At 40.1% G+C, this 11,239-nt stretch overlaps 1 protein-coding gene across 1 annotated transcript in view; it reads left to right on the forward strand.

Annotated features, from left to right (window-relative positions):
- The window catches only part of PGM2 (phosphoglucomutase 2), a 65,184-nt gene extending 56,562 nt beyond the window's left edge, over nt 1-8,622 (forward strand). Inside the window, exons 14-15 of the mRNA XM_010852421.1 lie at nt 3,534-3,667; nt 8,403-8,622. Of these exons, the coding sequence (XP_010850723.1) occupies nt 3,534-3,667; nt 8,403-8,505 (237 nt within the window). The 3' untranslated portion in view covers nt 8,506-8,622. The remainder of the gene's footprint in view (nt 1-3,533; nt 3,668-8,402) is intronic.
- Nucleotides 8,623-11,239: the final 2,617 nt, after the last annotated feature.

The following is an 11,239-nucleotide window of genomic DNA, read 5'->3' on the forward strand; positions in this document are numbered from 1 at the left end:
AGATAATTTTAAAACATGAGCTAAAACTACAGGGATTCTCACTAGTCATCTCAGCCCATGCCATCTTTTAACACAGCAGGAAATCGATACAGTCGGCTCTCGGTATCTTAGGGTTTCACATCATAAACACCGAGGGTCAACTTACTACACTAGTGTATATAATGGACTCAAGCATCTGTGGATTTTGGTATCTGCAGGGGCTCCTGGCACCCTCCATGGGTGCCGAGGGATGACTACACTCAGAAGTGTAAGACCTGCCTGTGGTTAGAAGCTAATTGGTGATGGTCTGGGTAGAATCTGGGTCTTCTGATTGCAAATCTGCCTTTTCCTCTCTTTCAGCAGCTGAACTTGAAAAAACACCAGAATCACCTAGGGGCCAGGTTAAAACACTGAGCGCTGCAGCCCACCCCTTGTCTGCCTTTCTAATAAGTGCCCTGCTGATGCTGATGTTACTCGTCCAGCCTTGAGAACTACTGTTAGCTTCCTCCTTAGTTTTACCCTATTCTCTGACTATATGGGAGTTGTTGGGGCTTCCCTGGTGGCTCAAATGGTAAAGAATCTACCTGCAGAGTAGGATACCCAGGTTCAATCCCTGGGTCGGGAAGATCCCCTGGAGAAAGGAATGGCTACCCACTCCAGTATACTTGCTTGGAGAATTCCATGGACAGAGGAATGTGGCAGGCTATAGTTCATGGGGTTGCACAGAGTTGCACATGACTGAGCAACTAACACTAATTCATTCATTCATATGGGAGTTGTTAGCTATAGCACATGAGTTCAAATTCTTCCTACCATGTGGATCCCCAACTGGAGTCAAAAGAAGGCACAAATATGGCAGAAGATAGTATTGCTAACTATGGCAAGTGGGTAGGGGAAGAAGAGTAAGAATATCCCTATGAGATGCTGGACATTTGCTTTAATATTCTCCTTTTTATATTTTTTAATTTACATCTGCACACAATATGTTTTTAAAAGGCAAATAGTATTAAAGGGTTATGAAGAAACTTGGCAGTTCTACCTCCTACCATTTCATTGCCATGTGTCAAGAAAACCACCTTCCCTCTCAGTTGTTTCTCTGGTATTTACCACCAGATTTCTAAATAACATGCTCATGTGGTGATGCTTTGACTTATCAGTGTTAGGCTTTATTAATTTTCTATGATGGAGATTGGAGGAGGAAATGGCAACCCCACTCCAGTATTCTTGCCTGGAAAATCGCATGGACAGAAGAGCCTGGCAAGCTATACTCCATAGGGTCGCAAAGAGTCAGACACTACTAAAGCGACCTAACGTAACAACATGATGGAAATAGGGATTTGGTTCTTAGAGTTGCGACATTCACAACTCTTCTCCCCTGTGCCTGCAGTACATTTGTTTGTACCACAGGTTTTGGCAACATCAGATTCCAAGCTTGTATTATGAGGACTAGTAGCTATTGTTTTCTGCTTAGCTGAGTAGTGTACTTTGCTTAGGTTCCCCTTACATTGTATAAAGAATTATTTTTTCTGTAATTAATAGCTGCTTTGTTCTTTCATCTGCATGGATTTCTATGTATTCCTCACCAGTTCTTTCCACATCCTTCAAACAGCTTTCAGTAGGGTTTTCTACCTAGTCCAGTGATTCCGTGCTTCTGTTGGCTCCATCTTGTTTCCAATGGCCTCCCTCCTGGCCCCTTTCTCTGGGGAGGGCCCACTGCTCTCTGGGTTGAATGCCCAGCTGTCATCCTGGGGATGCTCTTCACTACTCTCTGGGGTTATATCCCTTGCTCCTGGACCCCTTTTTATAATTAGCTTCCTAAATCACATTTTCTAGTATCTTCCTAAGAAGAAGTGAATAGAGGTAAATTTTTAGAGGTGTTTAGGTCTGAAAATGTCTTGCTCTACCCGCACACTTTGTTGACTCACAGATTTGAAAGCATTGCTCCATGTTTGTTAAGCTCTGGAGCATCCATCATTCATTTATTCAGGAAATAGCTGGGACCTGCTGTGTGCTGCATCCAGGGATAAGGATGCTGTACTCATTCAGTCCTTTCTATGCAATTGTTTTTTCCTCTGTGGAAAGTATTAGGAACATTCCACTAAACCTTGGGTTCAGAATTTCAGTGATAAGCTTTTAGTATGGGCCTCCTTTCTTTCATTTTTCTGGACACTTGGTTGGTCTTTGTTGGCCTATGGAGTCATTTTTTTCCGTCCTGAGAAACTCTTGAATTTTTTCAAAGAAGGGGGCTGGATGGTTGTTTTCCAAATAACCTTTTCCCTCAAATTTTCTGTTCTCCCCTTCTTGACAAGTTCTTCTTGACAAGTTCTTAGATGCTGACCCTCCTGGAGTGATGTTCTTACTTTCAAAGTTTCTGTCTTCCCGTTGTCCATCTGTGTCTTCCTTTCCTACTTTTGGGGAGATTACCTCAACATTAAATGTCTGCTTCTTTGAACATTTCAGCTCTTTTTCCTCTATTAAAAGTAATATCTTGTTTCATGTATATCATATCTCTATTAAGGATATTAATTACAGCTTTTTTTTAATGTAGATCTTTCTTCCTATGAATTGTCTTTATTTCCTTCAAGGTCTTCTGGAGACGCCTCGCTGTCACCCTAGTCTCCTGCCTAAGGGTAATAAGCTGGGATGCTGAGTCCCTGGAAGTGGAGGAGAGGTCCATGGGACCTGGGAGGAGGGGTGCTAGTGTCCAGTGTGGGGACTCTGAATTACTTTCAGTTTTCTCCATGCCCTGCCTTCCATGATGCCCAGTGTCCCCAACTTCTAAGCTCTTCTGTTTCAGTTATACCAGAGATTTAAGGCGTCTCCTGATGAGGTGGTTTGTTGACCACATGGGCAGAAGTTGAGGATCTGGGAGGATCGAATAGCTCCTTTCAGATGCTGCCTTTGTCTGCCTTTGCCTCACGCCTGCCCTTTGCAGTACCTGGTGCCCTGGTTAGTGAGCTCTGCCAGGGTTCTGCAGAGCATCCTGACTCAGTTCTCGTCTGCCTGTTGTAGGCGCCCCCTGCTCATTGTCCTGTGTTCCAGCAGGCTCCTTCCGCCCCTTCATCTGGTTTCTGACTGCCATGATTGTTTGGCAGACCCCTCAACAGCTGCTGCTGCTTTGCCCTTGCGTGCTTTTTTATTTTAATACTTTGGTCACTTTAGTAGAGTTTAAAGAGCAGTCAGCCATGATACATATACCAGAAGCTTTTGAAAGTGAAATAAGCCTATTTCATTGTTTTGTGGGGTTTTGTAATGCATTATTAATCGGTTTAAAACAATTTATTGTGAAAGGGTGTGTTTCGATTTTAGAAAAACTTTTAGTAGCTTTAATAAAACTACAGAGGTAAAAAGTAGTATACAAAGTTACTTTATTTTCACAAATTGCCTTATTATTATTTATTTCATTTATACCGAGTACATTTTCTAACTTCCTCAAATGTGTTCTTTTTTTTGCATTTACTTTCTTGCTTATTTGAGGAAAAATATTAGTTAGGTAAAAAACAACTTACATTGCTACTTACTAATAAATTTATAACATGAAAATTAATTCCTAGATTCTCCCGACTAGTAAAAGCAGCCAAATGATCACCTTTAGCTTTGCTAATGGAGGCGTGGCCACCATGCGGACCAGTGGGACAGAGCCCAAAATCAAGTACTATTTGGAACTGTGCGCCCCACCTGGAAATAGGTATGGATGGCAGCAGCTGTAGTTTTTATTCCTTAAACTTCCTAAATTCTCTGCAGACACTAAGTAAAATAGCTCATCTGTCCAGTATGTAGTTTAAGTAAGAATGTTGTTTCAGAACCTGCAGCAGTATTGTGATTTTAACAGCTGTTTGAAGTGTTGAGAAACAGGAGTGCTTACTTCCTACTTATTTCCTTCTAAAATTTCCCTGTATGGGAAACTTCCTAATTTCAGTAATATCAATAAAATTTCCTTTTTCTAGTACTTTTTATTTGAGGCTGGCACCAGTGACTTTTTCTCCATGTCCCTGGTACAAATGAATTAAAATCCATTAATGAATTAGTGGATTAAATTAATGAAATTAATGAAATCCATCCAATCAATTACAAATCCATTCAACAAATATCTTTGAGCATCCATCGTGTGTAAGTCATGCTGGGTTTGGGGGAAGATAAAGAGTCACAGCAGAAAGTGTCCTCACTGCCAAAGAGCTGACAGTCTAGTAGCTTCAAGGTCATGTTTTGTGACTTTGTAAAAGTTTGGACTATAAAGAAAGCTGAGTGCCAAAGAATTGATGCCTTTGAACTGTGGTGTTGGAAAAGACTCTTGAGAGTCCCTTGGACTGCAAGGAGATCAAACCAGTCAATCCTAAAGGAAATCAGTCCTGAATATTCATTGGAAGGACTGATGCTGAAGCTGAAACTTCAATACTTTGGCTACCTGCTGCGAAGAACTGACTAAGTGAAAAAGATCCTGATGCTGGGAAAAATTGAAGGCAGGAGGAGAAGGGGTTGACAGAGGATGAGGTGGTTGGATGGCATCACTGACTCGACAGACATGAGTTTGAGTAAGCTCTGGGAATTGGTGATGGACAGGGAAGCCTGGCGTGCTGCAGTCCATGGGGTCGCAAAGATTGGACACGACTGAGCGACTGAACTGAAAGGGTTTGAGTCACTCAGTTTCCAACACCTGTAACATTTGGAACTGTATCAGCCATGGTACATGTAGCTAGCACATGTAAATGTAATAGTACACATTTAACAGTTGCTTAGCTTTCACTTCTCTATTCAGAATACAGTTCAAAATCAGGAACTTTTTTTTTTAAGTGAGTTAAGTCAGTGCTATCCAACAGAAATAAAATATGAGCCACATATGCAATTTGAAATTTCAGTTCAGTTCCTCATTTGCACCAGCCACATTGCAAGTGCACCATAGCCACGTGTTACTAGTGGCTGCTGTAGTGGACAGCATAAGTCTGTCTAGGTGGTAATGGCACATACACCCCAGAGCATTGATCAGAGGGTTTTTCTGGCTTGTGAACCAAATTTTCATTATGTGGAAATAAGAGCAAAGGAAATTTTCTGAGCATCCTAAATTAGCCAGCCAATAACAGATTAAATGTAGCAGGTTAGAGGGGCTGGGGAAGATGTGTTGCAGTTAGACTTTCCTTAATCAGGGAGAAGTGAGTGCCAGCAGCAAAGCAAGAAATAGTAAAACAAAACTATAAACCTTGAGTACAAGAACTCAGAATATTCACCTGTCGGGGAGTTTATCATAAAGGAAATAGCAAGCTACATCCAAATGAGCCCTGAATCTTCTGAATAATTCTCATTCTCTTTCTTACTTAGTGTTTCCATATTTCTGTGACTCACTGTTTTGAAAACAAATGAACATTAAGTCCAATTTAAAGATCTATATTCAGGGAATTTCCCTGGCGATCCTGTAGTTAAAACTGCACTTCTGCTGCAGGAGGTTCAAGTTTGATCCCTGGTTGGGTAGCTAAGATCCCACATGCCATGCAGCATGGACAAAAAATTTAAAAAACAAAAAGATCTATTTTCTCTATATATTTATCTTTTCCTTTTCATTATCCTGTGAAAATATATGTAATGTTTTTTTAAAAAAAACTTTCTTTTATAAATAACAATACAACTTACTACTCAAGGGTCTATAGTATTTACATTTTTCACATGGCTTATTGAGTGGACTTAAATTCAAATATTAGTTTCTAAATTGCTGAAGATACTTGGAAACTTTGCCGTTTTATTATCGTCATTGAGAAATGTCTAATTATAAGTCTGTTTTATCTATTATCAACCCTCCAGTTATTTGCACATAAATGAGTATTTTCCACATGCTTAAAATCTTGATTTCGATAAAGAGATCTAGTTCCCTAGATTTTTGTTTATACTTTAATTGTGACCTTTTTGTTCCCAGAGTAAAATTAAAAAGATAAACAGGGGATCTGAGTTCTTGGTGAGTGACCAGCAGGCCCACTAGGAGGCTCCCCATCTCTTCTATCCTGGGAAGGTCTTACACACAAGGCTTCAGCCAAGCTCCCAATAGTTTGAAGACAGACAGGATCAGAAAACTGGGACGTTAGTCCATAGATATGATGTCTGGACTCAAGCAAGGCATCAACATACCTATCACAACAGCCATAAACCCATGGCTAAGGTTTCCTTATTTTCTGATAATGCTAAATATTATTAATATATTTTATATCATGAATTCTATTCATTTGTAGAATTCCACAACCCACTAACTCTTTAGAATTGAAAATCTTTTTTCAAATATAAGTACTACTTTTAAAATTTTTTGTTGGGGTTGATGTCTTTGGTTTTTTTTATTATTACTATTGGTTTTTTTGGGGGGCGGGGGTGGTTGGCCATGCCGCACGACTTGTGAGATCTTAGTTCCATGACCAGGGTTTGAATCTGCACCCTCGCCAGTCAAAGCACGGAGTCCTAAACCACTGGACCACCAGGGAATTCCCTTGACGTCTTTAGTTTTGTCCAACTTTTTATTTTGAAAAATTTCAAACCTATAGAAATGTAGAAATAGTGTAGTGAATAAGCACATACTCCTCATATAGACTAGGGGTTGGCAAACTTTCTGTAAAGAGCCAAATAGTAACTATTTTAGGGTTTACACACAATCCTTGTTACAAGCATGCAGCTCTACTGTTGTGGATGGAAAACACCCACAGACATAAAAGAGTGGTCGTGGCTGTTTCCCAATAAAACTACTCAAACAGGCCGAAAGCCATAGTTTGCCTCCCCAACCTAGTCTCAGCAGTCGCTAGTGTTTGGCAATATTTGCTCTCATATTTTTCTCAGCCATTTGAAAATACGTTGCAGACTTTAATACTCATCTCCTAAGAACAAAGAACCTCTCTTACTGTCTCAAAAATTAGGTAATAATTATGTCAAGCAGGATTCTAACAGATAAACAAAACCAGCAGGAGATACATAGTAAATTAAATTCATTGATGAGTTTTAGTTTAATGGATATTGTTTAAAAAAAAAAAAAAACGCACAGTAATTATTAGCCAGTGTGCCTTCCTGAGAACTGTTATTTTCCTCAAAGCACATTTTTGGAGAAGGAAAAAAAGACTTGTATAATTCATATATATTTATGAAGCATAATTACTTTATATGTTACCAATGGGGATAAAAATAATTATAATGATAGCTACATTTATTGAGGTTTTTGGGCCAGGTTGTGCTAATTGCTTTATATAATTTATCTCAATCTATACAACAACTCTCTTGAGAGGATAGTCTTTATTTCAGTTTTACAAGAGAGGAATCTGGGCCTTTGAAAGGTCAAGTCACTCGCCCAAGGGCACAGAGCTAGTAAGTAATAGAGCCAGAATTACTGTCTGTAATAAAATGGATTGTTTTAGTTTTACTGGTTAACTGTTACAATGCAAGGATGATCTTAACTAATTACACAGATTGCCCATTTTGTTAAAGATGGTCAGGTATAAAGTATTAAAAGTTTGAATTGAGGGATTTAAATTTCTTTTATTGAACTTCTTGGTTTTAAATATAGTAACTCACATCAGCTAGTAGCCTGATACATAAGTCTGACACATAAATTAGACACAATGTCTAATTATAAGTCTGTTTTATCTATTAAACAATCCTCCAGTTGTTTGCACATAAATGAGTATTTTTCACGTGCTTAAAGTCTTGATTTTGTTAAAGAGATCTAGTTCCCTAGATTTCCACACTAACTTTAGTTGTGACTTTTTTGTTCCCAAAGTAAAATTAAAAAGATTCAGAGTCTGAGTTCCTGGTGAGTGACCAGGAGGCCCACCAGGAGGCTCGCCATCTCTTCCATCCTGGGAAGGCTTTATAGCTGAGGCTTCAGCCAAGCTCCCAATAGTTTGAAGACAGACAGGATCAGGAACAGTCATGTCCTGCAAGACCAAGGACTTGCGGGAAATATCTATAACAGTTCAATGGGATTTAATGACAACTGGAGTCATGAAAGTTTTCTCTGCACTGTTAGGTATGGACCCTGCAGGACTTTTAGGGACGCTAGGCTACAGATTGTGTGTTTTGAAAATTCTTATGGGACTTCCCTGGTGGCCCAGTGGTAAGACTCTGCACTTCCAGTGCAGGGGGCAGGGGTTCAATCCTTGGTCAGGGAACTAAGATCCAACATGCCTCATATGGCCAAAAAAAAAAAAATTCTTATGAGAAGTGCAAAGGTGTGATTTTGTTTATAGTAGAGACCTTGGGGAAGCCTTTGGGGAAAATAATGAATATTGTCTCATGGACTTTTTATCCATGCCACAGATGTGTTCCCATGCTTAAGTAACTGGAGTTCTGTCTGATTTAACTCTTCACTTAAGAGTAAATATCAGTGTTGCTTGATATTGGGAGTGTTTAAAACATGCTCCAGAATAATCCACTGACCTGGAATTTTTTTCCCCCTTATTTTGCAGTGATCCCGAGCAGCTGAAGAAAGAACTAGATGAACTAGTTAGTGCTATTGAAGAGCATTTTTTCCAGCCACAAAAGTATAACCTCCAGCCAAAAGGAGAGTAAACCATCCCAGCCTCGGGCATAATTACATTTACCTACAACTAAGCTGATTCCTAGAATGTCGACGTTCACTCTTGCCATCTCCTGTTTGACCACTTCCAATTTGCCTTGATTCATGGACCTGACATTCCAGGTTCCTATGCAATACTGCTCTTTACAGCATCGGACCTTGCTTCTATCACCAGTCACATCCACAACTGGGTATTATTTTTGCTTTGGCTCCATCCCTTCATTCTTTCTGGAGTTATTTTCTCCACTGATCTCCAGTAGCAGATCCAGAGTGAACGTCGACATTCTAGGAATCAGCGAACTAAAATGGACTGGAATGGGTGAATTTAACTTAGATGACAATTATATCTACTACTGCGGGCAGGAATCCCTTAGAAGAAATGGAGTTGCCATCGTGGCCAACAATAGAGTCTGAAATGCAGTACTTGAATGCGGTCTCAAAAATGACAGAATGATCTCTGTTCGTTTCCAAGGCAAACCATTCAATATCACAGTAATCCAAGTCTATGCCCCAACCAGTAACGCTGAAGAAGCTGAAGTTGAATGGTTCTATGAAGACCTACAAGACCTTTGAGAACTAACACCCAAAAAAGATGTCCTTTTCATTATAGCGGACTGGAATGCAAAAGTAAGAAGTCAAGAAACACCTGGAGTAACAGGCAAATTTGGCCTTGGAATACGGAATGAAGCAGGGCAAAGGCTAATAGAGTTTTGCCAAGAAAATACACTGGTCATAGCAAACACCCTCTTCCAACAACACAAGAGAAGGCTCTACACATGGACATTACCAGATGGTCAACACCGAAATCAGACTGATTATATTCTTTGCAGCCAAAGATGAAGAAGCTCTATACAGTCAACAAAAACAAGACCAGGAGCTGACTGTGGCTCAGATCATGAACTCCTTATTGCCAAATTCAGACTTAAATTGAAGAAAGTAGGGAAAACCACTAGACCATTCAGGTATGACCTAAATCAAATCCCTTATGATTATACAGCGGAAGTGAGAAATAGATTTAAGGGACTAGATCTAATAGATAGAGTGCCTGATGAACTATGATCGGAGGTTCGTGACATTGTACAGGAGACAGGGATCAAGACCATCCCCATGGAAGAGAAATGCAAAGAAGCAAAATGGCTGTCTGAGGAGGCGTAACGCATAGCTGTGAAAAGAAGAGAAGCAAAAAGCAAAGGAGAAAAGGAAAGATATAAGCATCTGAATGCAGAGTTCCAAAGAATAGCAAGAAGAGATAAGAAAGCCTTCTTCAGCAGTCAATGCAAAGAAATAGAGGAAAACAACAGAATGGGAAAGACTAGAGATCTCTTCAAGAAAATTAGAGATACCAAGGGAACATTTCATGAGAAGATGACCTCAATAAAGGACAGAAATGGTATGGACCTAACAGAAGCAGAAGATATTAAGAAGAGGTGGCAGGAATACACAGAAGAACTATACAAAAAAGATCTTCACAACCCAGATAATCACGATGGTGCGATCACTCAGCTAGAGCCAGACATCCTGGAATGTGAAGTCCAGTGGGCTTTAGACAACATCACTACGAACAAAGCTAGTGGAGGTGATGGAATTCCAGTTGAGCTATTTCAAATCCTGAAAGATGATGCTGTGAAAGTGCTTCACCTAATATCCCAGCATATTTGGAAAACTCAGCAGTGACCACAGGACTGGAAAAGGTCAGTTTTCATTCCAATCCCAAAGAAAGGCAATGCCAAAGAATGCTCAAGCTACCGCACAATTGTACTCATCTCACACGTTGGTAAAGTAATGCTCAAAATTCTCCAAGCCAGGCTTCAGCAATACATGAACTGTGAACTTCCAGATGTTCAAGCTGGTTTTAGAAAAGGCAGAGGAACCAGAGAGTAAATTGCCAACATCTGCTGGATCACCAAAAAAGCAAGAGAGTTCCAGAAAAACATCTATTTCTGCTTTATTGACTATGCCAAAGCCTTCGACTGTGTGGATCACAATAAACTGTGGAAAATTCTGAAAGAGATGGGAATACCAGACCACCTGACCTGCCTCTTGAGAAACCTATATGCAGATCAGGAAGCAACAGTTAGAACTGGACATGGAACAACAGACTGGTTCCAAATAGGAAAAGGAGTACGTCAAGGCTGTATATTGTCACCCTGCTTATTTAACTTCTATGCAGAGTACATCATGAGAAACGCTGGGCTGGAAGAAGCACAAGCTGGAATCAAGATTGCAGGGAGAAATATCAATAACCTCAGATATGCAGATGACACCACCCTTATGGCAGAAAGTGAAGAGGAACTAAAAAGCCTCTTGATGAAAATGAAAGAGGAGCGTGAAAAGTTGGCTTAACGCTCAACATTCAGAAAACTAAGATCATTGGCATCTGGTCCCATCACTTCATGGGAAATAGATGGGGAAACAGTGGAAACAGTGTCAGACTTTATTTTTCTGGGCTCCAAAATCACTGCAGAGGGTGACTGCAGTCATGAAATTAAAAGACGCTTACTCCTTGGAAGCAAAGTTATGACCAACCTAGATAGCATATTCAAAAGCAGAGACATTACTTTGCCAACAAAGGTCCGTCTAATCAAGGCTATGGTTTTTCCTGTGGCCATGTATGGATGTTAGAGTTGGACTGTGAAGAAAGCTGAGCGCTGAAGAATTGATGCTTTTGAACTGTGGTGTTGGAGAAGACTCTTGAGAGTCCCTTGGACTGCAAGGAGATCCAACCAG

This window comes from Bison bison, unplaced genomic scaffold (genome assembly GCF_000754665.1).
Source record: "Bison bison bison isolate TAMUID 2011002044 unplaced genomic scaffold, Bison_UMD1.0 scf7180017864310, whole genome shotgun sequence".
Classification (NCBI taxonomy): domain Eukaryota; kingdom Metazoa; phylum Chordata; class Mammalia; order Artiodactyla; family Bovidae; genus Bison; species Bison bison.